An 18,934-nucleotide genomic window follows, 5' to 3' on the forward strand; every position below is an offset into this window, starting at 1 on the left:
CAGTCAACGCAGTCGCAGACGTCATCAGCGTCTGGGCGCGCTCACGAGCTCTCTCCTGTTGCTGGCTTGCTGCTGCATTTGGCTATCTGAGGAATTAAAACGTGTTAGAAACGCTCACAACATTTCCAAACCCCAGTACGGTAATGTGCAGTTAACCTCCTCTGTGTAGAAAATGTATGGTTTTAAATGTGACCGTCTCAACGTTATATTAGCAGAGATTCATCTTCTTGGCACAACGCCAAAGTTCGCCAGAGTTCACGCGGGCGCGGAATCGCACATGCTCACATATGAGGTAAAATTTAATGCAAAAATCCGTTCCTCTAATAATTTTATCTAAACATATTTTTTTTTAAATCATTATTGAACATTAAAATCAATCACGTGGCTATAGCTTATGTCATTTTCGTTGTTTATATACTTTATGGATTTAAAATTATATTAATTTTATATGATAATGCAGTTGTTGTGCAAAATGCATTAATGACACAATTAAACAAGCCATAAAGACTTAAATAAATAAAACATGCCGTTTCAGATCTAAATATGATGCAAATGTGTCATTATTCCGATTGAATAGTATTTGATATTAAATTTAGTCATCACTTTTATTTTGGAGGTTTTTGCATGAAAGCAAAATTAGATTGTTAGAAATGTAAGTGCCATGGAAAAGACTGAAAGCTCTATAATATTTCGTTTGATGTCTATGTATGCACAAATTTCTGTGAGCTGTTGACACTGTGCCCCCTTAAAAAAAATTAGTGCATGACGCCCCTGGTGACGTGTTTGTCCTGTGGTGGCTACCGTAGCATCTTTATGCGTTTCACAAGCGAGGGATGCCGCTAAAATTTACACACTGCACCTTTAAGGTTGTATTCATTAACATTAGTAAATACATTAGCTTACATGAACTAACAGGAAACAATATAGTTTTTCAGCATGTATTAATCTTTTTTTAATGTTGTTCATGTTCATGCACACTATGCAGACCCCTGCGTACACGTAAAACATTTACTATACTTCAGCCTAAAAGGGGACATTTTTACAAGATTTTTTTAAGATGTGAAATAAATACTTGGTGTCTCCAGAGTACCTATGTGAAGTTTTAGCTCAAAATACCCCACAGAAAATTTATTATAACATGTTAAAATTTTCGTTTTGGGATTTTCCTTAGTTATAATCATCAAAATTTTAAGAAATAAACATTCGAAATATATCAGTCTGTGTGTAATGAATGAGTATAATATACAAGTTTCACTTTTGGAATGGAATTAGTGAAATAAATCACCATATTTTAATGGTCTTGGTCTTGTCATGGTCTCGTGAGCATTTTGACCACCCGAGTCCCTTTTAAAATATATATTACTGTTTCTTTAAACTGATGTAACACAAACAGTGATTGTTGATTTTTTTTGTGCCCATCAGACTGGCACGAGGTCAGACGGTCAGACCTGAGGAGGTTTTTGCACTGCCATGACCTCATTTACCTCATGGCAGTGCAATAAAACGCACCCGTCGGCGTCCAGTGAGATTTAAGCATTACCCGCTGTTACCCAAAATGATAAGACGGTGGCGCTAAAGCACAGAGTGGCACTACACATAATTCCAGCAGTAAATGAGTCAGCACAATATTGTAAATTTAGTCTACATATATTTCTGTATTATTTATATTTTATTCTTGATTTATATCTTAGAAGCTAAATGAATATGTGGTTGGTGATAATTGTTTACACAATACCATAATAACATTTATTTATTCATTTAAATTTTCAAATATAAATGTATTGTGGAAAAGTCTTAGGCCACCATGCCACAATTAGATTTGTTGTTTTTGCAATGTTACAGTGATCATATATAATTATTTTTCAGTCTATGTAGTAGAATACAACTAGAAAATACAGGAAACGTGTATGTAGTATTAAAAACTGTACAAAAATTTAAACTGATGTGTCAAGTTTACAGGGTAAACTCCCCTTCCACTTGAGCAATAGCAGGAAACTGCAGGACCTAAATCAAATAAAATTTAATCCTAATGCCTAATTTTAAAGAAATTTGTCTTTTTACTTCATTTTGCTCAAAAACGCTCAAGATGTGTTTAGTGCCAAGAGAGGTCACACTAAACACAGACGATGCTTAAAGAAGAATTTTTATTTTGTACATATTTTCTGTTTAAAATAGATTAAAAAATAAATATGGATGGACATTAAAACTTATAAAACAACAAGTCTGGTGGTGGTGGCCTAAGACTTTTGCACAGTACTGTAGCTTATTATCAATTATCTTTATTTAACTAAATTATTATTTTGTTTTTATAAATAATGCATTTATTTTGTAAATTGGTATGCTGTGGTTTGTGTTACAGTGGATCTGTGTATATTGTAGGACCTAATATTATAAAGTGGATTTCAAAGTCATTAAACTGAGGGTGGATTTGACATTTTTAACAAAACATGAATTGAGTGACATCAGAAATGCCAAAGCACAGACTATGACCTTAAGTCTTTTCTCAGAACCAATTTCATGTGGACTCGGTCTTGACTCGGACTCGACCTTCTCTGGTCTCGGTCTTGACTTGGACTCAACCCTTTCGTCTTGACTCGGACTCGAATGAGCTGGTCTCGAATACAACACTGCTGGTTTAAGCTCCGGCTAGGTCAGGTGACCTTTCTGTGTGAAGATTAGATGTTCTCCATGTGTCAGCGTGGGTTTACTCCGTCTCCGGGTATTCCGGTTTCCTGCAACAATCCAAAAACATGCAAGTTAGGTGAATTGGAGATACCAAATTGCCCCTCCCCTAACCTGTGTATGGATTAACCGGTTCTGGCAATGAATATAGTCATAGATGCTGGAATAGCGTGAAGAATAAAGAAAAAATAAATAGAGCATATGGAGTTATTTCTTATTTAAATAGTCCCAAGCTATATAATAACAATAGTCTATGATGGAGTACATCAAGGTACACTATTTTGTTAGAAATAAAATAATGCAGTAACTAATACTCTAATTCTATATCCTAGTATTAGCATAATTTAAAGGGATAGTACACCCAAAAATGTAACATTTTTCATCATTTATTTACAAACCTGTATAAATGTCCTTGTTCTGATGAACTTGAAGGAAGATATTTTGAGGAATGTTTGTAACCAAACCGATCAAGAGCCCCATTGACTTCCATAGTAGGTAAAAAGCCAGAAAGCCAAAAAAAAAAAAAAAACAGACATGGTGGGCATGGTTTTCAGGTTATGACGCTCTATGTGGTAACAAAGATATATCGTAATACTTTATAGTAATTTAGAAGAGTCAATAATGTAGAGCAGGGGTTCTCAAACGGAATTTGATTCGGACCGGCATCCACTTCATATTGCAAGTGCATTAATTTCTATGTGATTGATTAAATGTGTGCATTTGCTACTTTAAAAATGCATATTAAACTTGTAAACCACTCGTTTCTGGGGGTTTTCTGTATTTAAGAGTACAGTAGTCTGAAGTTATTTAAAAATGTCCCGTGTGACGCTGTAGCTATCACACCAAGATATTATGCACAGCTATTTCATGTACTACGGCTTTTGATCAGTAACTCCTTACATGCATTTGAAAAGGCAACATTTGTCAAACATAATCATTAGACATATTCTTTATCATCATGAAAATACCTGAAAAGGGTTGAAGAACAGCAATATAAATATATCCTTAAGACATTTCCTGGAGCTGCGTGTCTGTGGTTCTTCGTTTGAAGCGCATCTTGAGTTTTTGCACGAGCGCGCCCTCTGGCTTTTGGATGTAGCGGCATTTCACCGTATCTCATTGAGAAGCATAGCAAGCAAGCATCATTGGCCAATATATAGCTACACCCCTAATTTAGATCAGTGTCTCCGTCTACCAACCACACCTTTTTTTGCCACGGTTCATTCATCTGATGGAAAAAAAAATTTGCCATTTCTGACATTGCTTTGTATTTTGCACCTGGTTACGTTTGGCATATTTCTTGTGTTTCATGTTTACATTTTTTGTTTTCTTTAAATGCAAAATACACTTGTAATGAATGTACTTTATTAGAAAATACTTTTTTCCAAACTATTAGTACGGTGGCCCTGAAGTGCAAACCACAACAACAAATTACTAAACGACAACAACAAATTAAAAAACAGCACAACAAATTAAAAAACACTGCAACAAATTAAAAAACAACAACAAAATAAAAAAACACTTCAGCAAATTAAAAACCGCTACAGCGAATTAAAAAACACTACAACAAAATAAAAAACAAATACAAAATAAAAAACACAACACCAAGTTAAAAAAACACTACAGCAAATTAAAAAACACAACTAAAAATTAAAAAACACTACAACAAATTAAAAACACAACTACAAATTAAAAAACACTACAACAAAATAAAAAACCATAACAAAATAAAAAGCACAACAGCAAGTTAAAAAAACTACAGAAAATTAAAAAACACAACTAAAAATTAAAAAACACTACAACAAATTAAAAACACAACTACAAATTAAAAAACACTACAACAAAATAAAAAAACATAACAAAATAAAAAGCACAACAGCAAGTAAAAAAAACACTACAACAAATTAAAAAACACTACAACAAAATAAAAAACCATAACAAAATAAAAAACACAGCAGCAAGTTAAAAAAACACTACAACAAATTAAAAAACACTACAACAAAATAAAAAACCATAACAAAATAAAAAACACAGCAGCAAGTTAAAAAAAACACTACAACAAATTAAAAAACACAACTACAAATTAAAAAACACAACAACAAATTAAAAACACAACTACAAATAAAAAACAGAACTACATTAACCTACCGGAAGAGGTAGGTACCAGTGGGCAACATGAGACATCACTGATTGGACGACACTGCAGTTCGGGGACAGCTCAACCAGTTCTTTTCCGCAGTTTGGGCAAAACATTTTGCTGTCCTTCCTCCTCTCCAAAACAGGCGCTACAGGAAGAATAACTTCCGGTTCAAAAGCCGAACTGCAGTGTCGTCCAATCAGCGATGTCTCATGTTGCCCACTGGTACCTACCTCTTCCTGTAGGTTAATGTAGTTGTGTTTTTTAATTTGTAGTTGTGTTTTTAATTTGTTGTTGTGTTTTTTAATTTGTAGTTGTGTTTTTTAATTTGTTGTAGTGTTTTTTATTTTGTAGTTGTTTTTTATTTTGTTGTAGTGTTTTTTATTTTGTTGTAGTGTTTTTTTAACTTGCGGTTGTGTTTTTTATTCTGCTATAGTTTTTTATTTTGTTGTAGTGTTTTTAATTTGTAGTTGTGTTTTTAATTTGCTGTAGTGTTTTTTTAATTTGTTGTTGTTTTTTAATTTGTTGCAGTGTTTTTTAATTTGTTGTGGTGTTTTTTAATTTGTTGCAGTGTTTTTTAATTTGTTGTGGTGTTTTTTAATTTGTTGTAGTGTTTTTTAATTTGTTGTTGTTGTTGTTTAGTAATTTGTTGTTGTGGTTTGCACTTCAGGGCCACCGTATTTTGTGTTGATTTGTTATATAAACAAATGATTTACATCATTTTTTACACAGTTTTTGTAATAACCAGTTTTTCCGGACCTATGAAAATGATGAGAATTCAGATTTGGACCTTTGAATGTAAACTTTGAGAAGCCCTGATATAGAGAAAATTATATAGAATGAATACAAATGTAACAATGTATTAACCAGGTAAACAACACAATAATTCAAAAGTCAATTCAACCAATAAATCAATCGTGAGAAATATTTCAAATCCAACTTAAAACAAAATAATGCTTTGATCAATCATACAAAACCATAATGGTACGAAATGAGAGGGTTTGAAAATGTTACCTGGAGATGAAAACTACACAGCGATCGTGCGGGAGATCTGTTTACAAATTCCCAGAACCCTCTAACACCTTTTCTTAAATACCCAGCCTTATCAAATTGTTTATGTTTGTTTATTGTTGTAGACGGCTATGTCATTGATATCTGTGGGTCAGGGGGCAATTTGAGAGAGATACCTGGGTGGAATTTCCAGTTGCCTATAGTTTAGCCTAATTTCTATTTGTTCATATTGGATTTTCCCACACCTAAAGGAATGAGACCATTTTATTAGACGCCTGAGACCATCAAAAGGACACCAAATGTGTATACACTTTCATTGAATGTGATTTATATTTGTGAGTTTGAGCATCTCTAGACCAACATGTGAGGAGGGGGAGAGAGGGGGGTGCAAGAAGAGAAACACATGTGATCATTCATGCTGAGGTGTTTGTCTTAGAGGTAGATATGAGCTTGATGAAATCTTTTTAGATGTTGTCTCTTGCCAGAATGCAATGTCTTTGATAAGATAGTTCCCTCTGAATGCTGTCCTAGATACAAGCCAACAGCCTCATCCTTGTCAATCCTCTGGAGGGATCTGGAAAGGGGAGAAAACAACAACAGCATCGATAAATGTTTTCCAACCACAGCTAAATTCTTGCGTCTACTCATGCTTTACAGAATTATATTCATGTGTACTACGTGGTCATTTGATGCTAAGCCATTGTGAATCCAGGCAACACCTTCCCCCATAAGCTCTTCACCTGCACACAGGTGAGCATGACCCCGCCCTCTCACTTTAAAACCAACATGGGCTCAAATAACCACTCATACACTAAACAGGACTTTAAAGCTCACTGTGAGTGTGAACACGTTTGATGAATAGGCAGAATGAGCAGCATTGCAAAGTTTCTTTCTAAAAGGCAGGATAGAGAAGAAGGTGTTGGGACAAATGAGAAAGCGATACCATTTAACAAGCAGGACTATGAGAGTCTGAAGCGTGAATGTTTGGAGAAGAAAGCATTGTTCTATGATCCGACCTTTTCTGCGGTCCCTGACTCTCTGGGATACAATGAACTCGGAAGATTTTCCTCAAAGACCAAAGGAGTGGAGTGGAAAAGACCAAAGGTGTAGTATCTTCTTGTATTTTTGGTGGCAAAAAAATACTAAACACCAAATCATTCCTTTAAATCTATTGTTAGCTGAAGGGGAAGTTAAGTGTTTAGGGAAGGGCAAAAGAATAGAAAATGTCATTAACCTTCGGCTATATTATGAAGACAATTGAAGTCTAGCTTAGTTCTCATAGGCACACCTGTGTTTATGTCTATGTTTCACCTTTTATCTGCACAAGTCAAGCGTACACGTAGGTAAATATTAGAGACGCTATTATTCTTCTCTATAGCGGACTACCTGGAATAAAGGCGTGTTTCACCTTCATCCCTTTGTTTTAATATAAAATTCAGCAAAAATGTGTAATTGATTTATATTTGCGTTTGAGAAAACATCTATTGGTGTATTTGACATCCTTATGTATTAGACGCATTAATCAGAAAATATGCTGCGATTTTATTTGATTTAAAAGCACAATACATTTTAAAGGTTTACTCTTGCCGTCTGGAAAAAAAGATTTATTAGAAAATGTAAAAAATGTAGAAATTATTCTATAACAAAATCAGATGCTAGTATACAGTAATGATGAAAACAAATATTTAAAGACAATGTCAAATGTTTTGTCAGGTAACAATAAATGTGCTGCATATACAAACATCTAAATGAATGGGTTTTGTTCAAGTCATATGTGTGTGCATGTAATACTTGGCAACCGACAGCCACTCAGGTTTCCTGAGGTGAGATGTCTGAGTGTCTGTTTATACAACAGGTTTGGCTGATTATTTCCCATTGTCATATAAATAAGACTGTTTTAACCGTTTGGCCATTAAATATACACTAGCCACAGCATTAAATATGATATATCTGATAATGATAATATCTCTTCTTCTCTCTCAACAGGAAATTATTATTTTCAACCAATTTTAAATACAAATATTTACAATATATAAATATTTAGTAGTGGGCAGAAATTAATTTGTGATTAATCGCATACAAAATAAAAGGGAGTTTTTGCATAATATTTGTGTGTGGTGTTGTGTGTAATTATTATGTATATTTAAACACACACACATACATGTATACATTTTAGAAATGTTTTATTTATATATTTTTTTTGTTATATATATATATATATATATATATATATATATATATATATATATATATATATATATATATATATATATATATATATATATATATATATATATATATATATATACACAGTACAGACCAAAAATTTAGACACACTTGGCTAAAATGTTAACTATGATTTTAAAAATCATTTATTCTGAAGGTGTATGGTTAAATGCATTAAATTACGTTTGTAGAAAAAACTACACCTTGCCAAACAGATTAATTTCTGTTATTAGAAAACAAAATTTTTATTTTAAAATATTATTTTTAAAATAGATGACTTGCACTGAATATTAAAGAAATATCTGTCAATAAGAGCCCAGATGAAATGTGAAGTCCTTCAATATTCTTTAAAATTCAGTCTAAAGTAAAACTTCAAGAAGCTTCTTGATTAAATGAATCGAGTATGGTTTTGCATAAAAAAAAATTTGATTTATTTTAAATGCTTTCAGTCACCAACATAATTCCCACAGTTGCATTTTGTGTTATGCTATAGTTTGGACGAGTTTATTAATATTCTGTTATGTGGAAAAATATATAAATAAAGAACGAGTGTGTCCAACTTTTGGTCTGTGTATATATATATAGACATGTAAATGTTCCAGTGGCGGCTCATGACTGCTCATCTGTGGGTGCAAATTCAAAATATGCGTTCGGAATGTCATGTTGCTTGCGTCTTCAAAATATGTATTTGTTGCGTCATGTGAACCATGTGCATCACGTTTTTTGTCAAAATAAATGCCTGCTGCACACACATCAAAACCGTTTATGATAAAAGAGACGCTCACGTTCACAAAATACTCGCAAGACACTCCCTTAACAGTAAACTTTGATAATGCATGAGATTATGCGAGTATCTGGCACTTATTTTGACAAGACACGTGATGCACATAGGATCTCTCGACGCGCAGAACACATATTTTGAAATAACGAACCAAACACATGATGGGCTACATAAATGTTGTGACGAACTTCGCATCGAGCGCCCTCGAAAAAAGAAGTCAGGGGCCGCCACTGAAATGTTACAATGTTACATTCTTACATGAATGTGTGTGTTTTGTATATACATAGTAATATAATAATAACAACACACAGCACACACACATATATTATGCAAAAGCTCATTTTTTTATCTGATTAATCTTTGCCCACAACTAAAAATATTATATTTTTAAGGTTTGTAACATCTCGTGATCAATGACAATGAGTACCACATTTTTTTTATAGAATTATTATTGTTATTATTAATACAATTGTAACTTAAATATCTATATTATTATTAATAATTGTTTATTATTTGCTTATTATCGTTGCTTAATAATAATATATTTTTTGTCTTTGTTGTGTTTAGTCATATATTGTATGTTTTTCACTTCTTATAATAAATCAATCAATCAATAAAATATGCTCTATAAGATTTTGGACACCAATATACCTGCTATTATAATCATCCGTATCCTGTAGAAACAAACACATATCTGTATGACTAATCTTTTGTGTATTCTGTTTGCTAAAAGCAAATATGACATTGCTATTCATGTGTAACAATAAACATAGTTGTAACTGTGCTTTGATCTTCCCTGTTTTAAAGGAGCTGTGTTCAGACCCTCAGTTTATTGTGGATGGTGCCAAGCGGACTGACATCTGCCAAGGGGCTTTAGGTGAATTGAAGTAACATGTTATGGTTGAACACTGAATTATTTATGAATCCCCTAACGTGGTGATTATGTTGTTTTTAACAGGTAGGGTGTCAAATACAGCTGGTGATGTATATGCAACTATAGCCAGGCTATTTATTATCAACTACTACAATATCTGATTTGCCATTTAGTTATGATAAAAAATCATGTAGCTATCTGTTGATGTAACACTGGTGTGTCTTTATTTATGTTGACTTTCATATTACTGCACTCCACCCTAGACTCACACAGACTCATATTAGTGGACATTGCTTTGTGCACCGTGACCACGAATACAATCTCTATATTTGAAATAATGACATCATTGCAGTATATGGTGGTGTGATCTAGTGCTTACAGACAGTATATTGGCAAACTTACTGTAAAGGTGATAGGTTTAAACAAGGTTTTTTTCATTGCAAGATCAATTTAAGCCCATGTTGATGCTTAAGCAACACATTAAGCCTAGGTTCCTCCCTGTGTGCACTGTAAGCGAGTTTGCATAAAAGCAAGAATAACCAAATCTATCTCATGATCTCTGTGCAGGTGACTGTTGGCTTCTGGCAGCCATTGCCTCTTTGACCCTAGATAACAACATTTTGGAGCGTGTTGTCCCGCCTGGTCAGAGCTTTGGGGACGATTATGCTGGCATCTATCACTTTCAGGTCAGATTCAGTAGCGTCTAAATTGTACGACTGTGGTTCAAAACACGTCAGACAAAAAAGTGGTCCGACTGATGCCGATCTACTACTTTCTTTAGTTCTGGCAATATGGTGAATGGGTGGATGTTGTCGTTGATGATCGTCTGCCTACCAGAGACGGAAAGCTGCTGTTCGTTCATTCGGCAGAAGGTACAGAGTTCTGGAGCGCCCTGCTGGAGAAGGCCTATGCAAAGTGAGTGTGTAGCTTAACTGGTAGACCATGGCATTGACAATGGCAAAGTCATGGGTTTGACTGTGTCAATTTACACAGTGCTGTTTGTTTTAGTACACCTAGTAGTGAATGCACAAAAATATAACTCCTGCTATGTTTTAAAAGGGTCACCGGCTCATATGAAGCTCTGACAGGTGGTAACACCACTGAGGGTTTTGAAGACTTTACGGGAGGGATTGCTGAGAGCTATGAATTGAGTAAAGCCCCTCCATATCTGTTTAAGATCATTCAGAAAGCACTTGGGTTGGGCTCTCTGCTTGGGTGCTCCATCGATGTGAGTATACTTCACTTCTACTGGGTTTATTGTATGTTAATTGGGCTAAAATGTAAAGGCAATGACAACATAACATACACTGACATGTAGAAACCTTTTAATTTTGCATGTGAGTGTGTTGTGGGAGATTTACTAAAAATAGCAGTGCATATAACCCAAAACATGTGCATATAGCTTGGACACGCCCATATTTAAATGAAGGTTTATTTACCATTTTTTGTTTTTTACTAAATACCTGCAGTCAGTTTTGATGAATCTCTAAAAAAAGTAGTTCACCCAAATCTGAAAATTCTCTCATAAATTACTCACCATCATGTCGTCCCAAATGCATTACTTTTATTATATTTTTAATAACTTGATTTCCTTTGGTGTGTAAGATATGCAAAATGTACAAACCCCAAAAGTAAACAATGACGTGAGTTATCGTTTCCAACGTAAATCTCTTTTCGTGGACTACAACTAACACACAGATTGTATGCAACAGTTTACTTCCTGGGATTTATTGGTGATATAGACAAGACCGACATTATCATAATTCCTCCCGCTTTGACTGCTAGCATTGCATTGTGAGCGAATCTTTCAAACATGGTAAGGAGCGTCACATTTCTGGCTGACGTCAGAGGTATTTAGACCAATCACAACGTACAGATTAGCTGGCCACTGCGCTTATCAAATCGATGAGTTTTGTACAAAATCCGTGCGTTTAAGGAAGACAGGGATATTTGGAGCTACAAAAATGTACGGTATGTGGAAAATAATGTTTTTTAACCATAAACCACGCAAACACATTGTATTATAAAAATAAACACAAAATAACATTGTTTTTTAGCAATGAAATAGGTGCACTTTAAAATAATAGAAATGTATCTATTGGGTGCAGTGAAGCAACACATTTGTGCGAGAAAACGATAAATATTTTAAACTTACATCGTGTATTAATGTAAACAGATCAGGACGGTAAATTAAAATATAGCTGCACGTCAGTAACAAAGAATCACATTGGCTCTTGCTATATGACTCCTTGTGTCATATGTTTGTTTTGTCACAAGAATGGGATCATTTTCAATTTTCTTTTAAACAGTGGCGGTCCGTGACTTCTCTTCCGAGGGTCGCAATTTCAAAATAAGTGTTCGGAGTGTCGTGTGTTTTGCTTATGTTTTCAAAATATGTGTTTGTTGCATCATGTGAACCATGTGCATCACGTGTTTTGTCAAAATAAGTGCCTGCTGCACACGCGTCAAAACCGTTTGTGATAAAGGAGACGCTCACGTTCACAAAATACACACAAGACACTAAGAGACGCCACTGCTTTTAACTACTCTTTTAAATCAGGACAATTGTGTAGCCTACCTTCTAGGGATGGGCATGATTAACCAACGATCGATAATTGATCGTTAAGAATTTAGTCGATGGCGTTAATTTGTTATTGATTAATCGAATACTTTTTTTATCTAATGCAGGTTGCGTTGCCTAGCGTAGCGTGTGTCTTGAAGCAATTAAATGAATTTCACTGTGTGGCAGCAATTCAACATTTTACCACCAGGGTACAATATTTGACACCATACTCCGTTATCTGTGACCTTCCGTTTTGATTTCAAAAAAATAATCATGAAGAGGTCATGATTTTTTTGAACAAATGAGGTCTCTGTTTAAGAATGTGGCTCGCAGCTGCAGGTTCCGCTGCTTTAGAGCGCCGCATATTCAAGCGCATAATATGGTCCGTTTGTCTAACTAAATGTAGTTTAACTGTTTGCCACAAGTTGATCTTGTAATAAAGGTCTCATGGAGGAAAACAAGCTTTATTTTTGTATTCAACATTTTTCAATAATAAGTTAAATAATAATTATTTATTATAAAAAATTAATGATTAATCGATAGTCGATCGTTAATTCTCCCGACAATCGACTAAAAAAATTTAATCGAATGCCCATCCCTACTACCTTCCCTAAACTAGTATCTTTCTCCTAGATAACCAGTGCGTATGAAACAGAGGCAGTGACCAGCCTGAAGCTGGTGAAAGGACACGCGTACTCCCTCACTGGCGCAGAAGAGGTAAGACACGAGTTAAAATCTGACTTTTTTCATGTTTAGGTGCTATAATTGGGTACCCAGTGCTTTTATCAACCTAGAAAATGTGATTAAGAAAAACTTAGTTTTGATAAACCATTCTCCACAAGCATGTGAAAAAAGAGGTCATTGACATTTGGCTCCCCTTGTGATGTCAGAAGGGGATATCTTTAGTGCAGAGATCAGCTCATTTGCATTTTAAAGGACACACCCAAAACGGCACATTTATGCACACACCTACAAAGTGTCAATTTTAACATGTTATAATAAATTACCTATGTGGTATTTTGAGCTAGAACTTCACATATGCACACCAAAGATTTATTTGACATCTTAAAAAGCCTTGTGAAATGTCTCCTTTAAACTTACTAAAATGCTTTAATAACAGAAAAGGACTGTGGCTCTTAAATTCAGGTTCACTACATGGGGAGTCCAGTGCAGTTGGTTCGTGTCAGGAACCCGTGGGGTCAGGTGGAGTGGACGGGCGCGTGGAGTGATAAGTGAGTTTATTCCCGACGCATTCTTTTTGTCATGGTCTAATCTCACCTGACAGCTCTGTACGTAAATCTTTTCTTCAGCTCCAGCGAGTGGGATAATGTCCTTCCAGAGGAGAAAGCGAAACTGGGTTATTCATCTGAGGATGGAGAGTTCTGGTAAGAAAGCTTGAAAAAATCCATCTGTTGCCGTTTCTTAATCCGAAGGCTGCAGCTTCCGGAGGTCGCATTTCTTCAAGGCTGCTTACGTCATCAAGTCTTTTTTCAGAATATAAACAATTAAAAAGTTGATTATTATTCTTAGTTAATCGTAAATTGTAGTAACATGATTATGACTTGCGAATGTATAATACTCAATTAACGTAAATAAACCATGCTTGGTGACGTTGGTTTCTTCAAAGATTCGATTCGTTATAGTGAATCTGTTCGCTCATACGATTCATTTTAATGAATCGACTCGAAAATCGATTCACTCGTTTTCCCGCATGCGCTTATCGTACTCCATTGACCTACCGAACTATTACAGATTTAATTTATCTAATATTTCCTGCTCTTTCTCTTCCTGTCAGGATGGCATATTCAGACTTTGTGCAGAATTTCTCAAGGCTGGAGATTTGTAATCTGACTCCAGACACTTTGACCAGTGAAGAGGTGGGTCGCTGGAGCTACTGCCAGTTTGACGGCAACTGGAGAGTGGGATCCACCGCAGGAGGATGCAGAAACAATAGAGGTATCTTAAACCAATCAAAAGATCACATTACAACATAAATGTGTGTTTTCTAAGTCTTCCCTGCACTTTCTCTTTCCAGTTACGTTCTCCTCAAACCCTCAGTTTGTGTTCAAGCTTGAGGATGTTGATGATGACCCTTATGATGGAGAAGATGGTTGCACTTTTTTGGTGGGACTGATGCAAAAAGATGGGCGCAAAGATAAACGTCTTGGAAAGGACCTGAATACGATTGGCTTTGCCATCTATGAGGTAACCTAACACTGGTTACATGCAGATATAAACAATTAAACTAGTTTTACAGCTAATCTTTTAAATCAGAATTTTTTGAGTTTGATCTACTAAAATAATGTCTCTTTGTATGTCTGTTGCAGGTTCCAGATGAGGTGTGTACAGATTTTCTTAAATGTTTTCTTTGAATGTTTGTGGAGCACCTAATCCATCTTAATATCTTCTCTATCACATTTAGTTTATTTGTGTTTGTTGAATGTTTTTGCAGTTTAAGGGTCGCAGTAATGTTCTTCTCGGCCCTGATGTGCTGCTGCGTACAAAACCGATTGCTGACAGCAGCACCTTCATCAACCTGCGAGAATTAAGCGAGCGCTTTAAGTTGCCTCCTGGAGAATATGTCATCATCCCCTCCACTTTTGAGCCCCATCGCAAGGGAAGTTTCATACTGCGTGTGTTTACAGAGAAAGAGGTGGCCGCCAGGTTTGTCTATAACGTGTTTTGTAATACTATGAGATAGCTGAGAGTGCTTGTTTTAATAGGCTTCATTTTAAAAATGAGTGCTAGTGTAGTTTTACATTTTCACCACATAGTGGTACTCTTCTTTCATTTTACTAAGGGCAACAATAAAACACACATCAGCATTAAACCTTTTAACAATAGCTGACCTTTTACATTAACTTGACTTGGACTCAAAAGCCAGCCCCACATTTAAATTGTTACCCTTAACAAACAAATGAATGATGGATAAATTTCTGTCTTTTTCTGTGTAGTCCAATGGATGAAGATATCACTGCAAACTTGAAAAAGGTAAATTACAAATTGCATGCATTACAACAGTGTATGTACTATTCTTTTACTGGGGCTGCATGATATATACACTCACCTTAAGGATTATTAGGAACACCTGTTCAATTTCTCATTAATGCAATTATCTAATCAATCAATCGCATGGCAGTTGCTTCAATGCATTTAGGGGTGTGGACCTGGTCAAGACAATCTCCTGAACTCCAATCTGACTGTCAGAATGGGAAAGAAAGGTGATTTAAGCAATTTTGAGCGTGGCATGGTTGTTGGTGCCAGACGGGCCCGTCTGAGTATTTCACAATCTGCTCAGTTACTGGGATTTTCACGCACAACCATTTCTAGGGTTAACAAAGAATGATGTGAAAAGGGAAAAAGATTTAGTATGCGCCAGTCCTGTGGGCGAAAAATGCCTTGTTGATGCTAGAGGTCAGAGGAGAATGGGCCGACTGATTCAAGCTGATAGAAGAGCAACTTTGACTCTTTAAAACCAAGGTATGCAGCAAAGCATTTGTGAAGCCACAACACGCACAACCTTGAGGTAGGCATGGGCCGGTATAAGATTCTGGCGGTATGATAACCTTTAGCAAAAATACCACGGTTTCACGGTGTTGCGGTTTTGCCATTGCAACACTAAAAGGTGTTATTTTCAAAAGCCAGGTACAATAAAGCCTTTAAATTATAATATGCTTTCAACACATATAATATTTTCGTAATGTATATTAAATGTAAACATCAAATCAATCACATGACTTCATGATTTAATGAATTTTGTATAAGCACAGCTCATACCTTGGAGACGGTATCACAGAACATTTTAGTGGTTTTGAAACCTTGACCGTTTTAAACCTCGGTATACCTTGAAACCGGTAATCGGCCCATGCCTACCTTGAGGCGGATGGGCTACAACAGCAGAAGACCCCACAGGGTACCACTCATCTCCACTACAAATAGGAAAAAGAGGCTACAATTTGCACAAGCTCACCAAAATTGGACAGTTGAAGACTGGAAAAATGTTGCCTGGTCTCATGAGTCTCAATTTCTGTTGAGACATTCAGATGGTAGAGTCAGAATTTGGCGTAAACAGAATGAGAACATGGATCCATCATGCCTTGTTACCACTGTGCAGGCTGCTGGTGGTGGTGTAATGGTGTGGAGGATGTTTTCTTGGCACACTTTAGGCCCCTTAGTGCCAATTGGGCATCATCTGAATGCCACGGCCTACCTGAGCATTGTTTCTGTCCATGTCCATCCCTTTATGACCACCATGTACGCATCCTCTGATGGCTACTTTCAGCAGGATAATGCACCATGTCACAAAGCTCGAATCATTTGCATACTTGCATTATTTTAATAATTTCAATATATCTTGCTGCCCTAGCATGTACATAAATATAAAAAATGATTTTATACTACACATTTACATATATAAATTTACATACGTGTAATCTATAGTATGTCTTTCTGTCATTTAAATTTAATCTAACATACAACATAATCAGATAACATTTGCACATGATTTCTCTTTATTTTTTTCAGTATTATATATCTGAGAGTGATGTGGACCCACAATTTAAACGCCTGTTTATGCAGGTCGCTGGAAATGTGAGTCGAACGACTGTCTAGTCTTTTATTATTTTTATTTTATTTTATTTACAGTTTTGATCACAGTAATGTTGAGGTGTAATTTTGTATGTTTTCTATTCAGGACTCAGAGGTGTCTGTCCCAGAGCTACAGAAGATATTGAACCACATTGTGTCTAAAAGTAAGAAAGTTCACTTTTAAGACTAACTTAAGGATTGTTGGTTATTCACACAGTAAGATTTTGTATTGTTTTTACACAGGAAGTGATGTAAAGACTGATGGTTTCAGTGTGCAAACGTGTGGTCAAATGATCAGCCTGCTAGATGTATCCTTTCCTCACTGGATCATATGAATAAATTATACATGGATTACTAGACTGTACATTGGTTGTGAAATGGTATAAAATTACTTTTATCCATATAGTTACATCTAGTGTAATGTCATCATAAGCCCACAGCAACAGAATGCGGTCTTAGTCACATGACTATCAAAACACTGTCATGACCCTTGACCCTCAGTCCAGAAAGATGGCAGTGGCAAACTTGGTCTGGTGGAGTTTCACACCCTGTGGCTGAAGATCCAGAAATATTTGGTATATCACACCAAATCAATAATAAAGTTATTTAGTTCGATATACTAAATATGATGATGGCAACATGGATTCAATGAAATTTAGTTGTCACTACTTGAATTATACAAGTTGAAGATATTAAAAATAAGCAAAGAAATCCCACGAATAAGCAAAATCTGTGCAGAAAAGCTATGAAAACGTTTTATTGTGTTTGGTGATGTAAATATTAAACTTTATTTTCTCTCACCAGGAAATTTTTAAAAGACGTGACGGAGACAGGTCAGGCACTTTGAGTTCCCTCGAGATGAGAGATGCAATAAAAGAAGCAGGTAACTGTCATTTCAACTAGTTTTATATGATTTACCTATCGGATTACTTTTTTTGGCTTTGATGTGAAAAGTCATGATAAAATCTGTATCTGTGCGTTTTCTCCAAAGGGTTCCAGGTGAACGGGGAAATACTTCAGGTGATAGTCTCACGTTATGCCGACCAGGAGTACGCCATTGACTTTGATAGCTTTGTGGGCTGCCTGATCCGTTTGGAGATGCTCTTCAGTAAGTTCCGATGTGGATTTAAAAGAAGAGATGATTTCATGTCCCATTAACTATCAGATCCAGTTTAATCTCATCTGTAAATTTAGCAGAAATAGTTTACCTGATTTTTTATTATCTACGCAGAAACGTTTAAATTGTTCGATAAGAAGAACACAGGGAAAATCGAGCTGGATATCCTGCAGGTGAAGTGCAAATGTTACTGCAGATTATGCATTATTTTTGTATAATATCAGTGTATCATTACAGATTATGTGTTTGTGTTTGCTCTGTGTTATAGTGGCTTTGCTTGGCCCTCAACTGAAAAACAGAAAATTCCCAGGAGAAAATTCCTTGGCTGGTCGAGTTGGAATTGTCTTCAAAATGCATTATGTTCATGGTGTATATCAGATGGAAATCAAATAAAGCTGTGTTGCATTATTCATACAGTCTACTTAACAAATGTATACATTTATATCACATTTACATATATGCATTTTATTTAAAGAGGCTTACAAGTATTCCTAAGTATTATAATCCAAAAATGTATAGCTTTATATGATAATTATTTATATTTAAATATATATATATATATATATATATATATATATATATATATATATATATATATATATATATATATATATATATAATTAAATATTAATAATTAATATTAATATAATGTAATACATATTAAATTATTTACCCAAATATTTTAGTTTTGAGTAATACAGATAATAATTTAATAATTATTAAATTACCCTACTGAAAAATACAGCTAAGACCAGCAAGCTGGTGAGCTGGTTTTAACAGGTCTAGTAGCACCTTAGCTGGTCAGGCTGTAAGATCAGCTGACCCACAAGCTTGACCTTTGCCAGGCTGGGAGGACCATCTTAAAACCACCTGCACCTTAAACCAGCTCCTAGCTTATTAATTTAAACTTCACCGATTTTAAATATACAAAACTTTGTTTTTGTATCAAAACCGTC

At 35.2% G+C, this 18,934-nt stretch overlaps 1 protein-coding gene across 1 annotated transcript in view; it reads left to right on the plus strand.

Annotated features, from left to right (window-relative positions):
• The window catches only part of LOC135741132 (calpain-2 catalytic subunit-like), a 42,189-nt gene extending 23,799 nt beyond the window's left edge, over positions 1–18,390 (plus strand). The window contains exons 20-41 of the mRNA XM_065259777.1: positions 1,423–1,441; positions 6,693–6,934; positions 9,645–9,714; positions 10,279–10,397; positions 10,493–10,626; positions 10,771–10,939; positions 12,908–12,991; positions 13,421–13,506; positions 13,585–13,659; positions 14,070–14,230; positions 14,310–14,479; positions 14,602–14,613; positions 14,727–14,938; positions 15,229–15,265; positions 16,799–16,864; positions 16,968–17,025; positions 17,105–17,169; positions 17,368–17,436; positions 17,666–17,744; positions 17,853–17,969; positions 18,093–18,151; positions 18,247–18,390. Coding sequence (XP_065115849.1) covers positions 1,423–1,441; positions 6,693–6,934; positions 9,645–9,714; positions 10,279–10,397; positions 10,493–10,626; positions 10,771–10,939; positions 12,908–12,991; positions 13,421–13,506; positions 13,585–13,659; positions 14,070–14,230; positions 14,310–14,479; positions 14,602–14,613; positions 14,727–14,938; positions 15,229–15,265; positions 16,799–16,864; positions 16,968–17,025; positions 17,105–17,169; positions 17,368–17,436; positions 17,666–17,744; positions 17,853–17,969; positions 18,093–18,151; positions 18,247–18,270 — 2,127 coding nt within the window. The 3' untranslated portion in view covers positions 18,271–18,390. The remainder of the gene's footprint in view (positions 1–1,422; positions 1,442–6,692; positions 6,935–9,644; positions 9,715–10,278; positions 10,398–10,492; positions 10,627–10,770; positions 10,940–12,907; positions 12,992–13,420; positions 13,507–13,584; positions 13,660–14,069; positions 14,231–14,309; positions 14,480–14,601; positions 14,614–14,726; positions 14,939–15,228; positions 15,266–16,798; positions 16,865–16,967; positions 17,026–17,104; positions 17,170–17,367; positions 17,437–17,665; positions 17,745–17,852; positions 17,970–18,092; positions 18,152–18,246) is intronic.
• The last annotated feature ends 544 nt before the right edge of the window (positions 18,391–18,934 follow it).

The sequence above is a fragment of the Paramisgurnus dabryanus genome, chromosome 24, assembly GCF_030506205.2.
Source record: "Paramisgurnus dabryanus chromosome 24, PD_genome_1.1, whole genome shotgun sequence".
NCBI lineage: Eukaryota > Metazoa > Chordata > Actinopteri > Cypriniformes > Cobitidae > Paramisgurnus > Paramisgurnus dabryanus.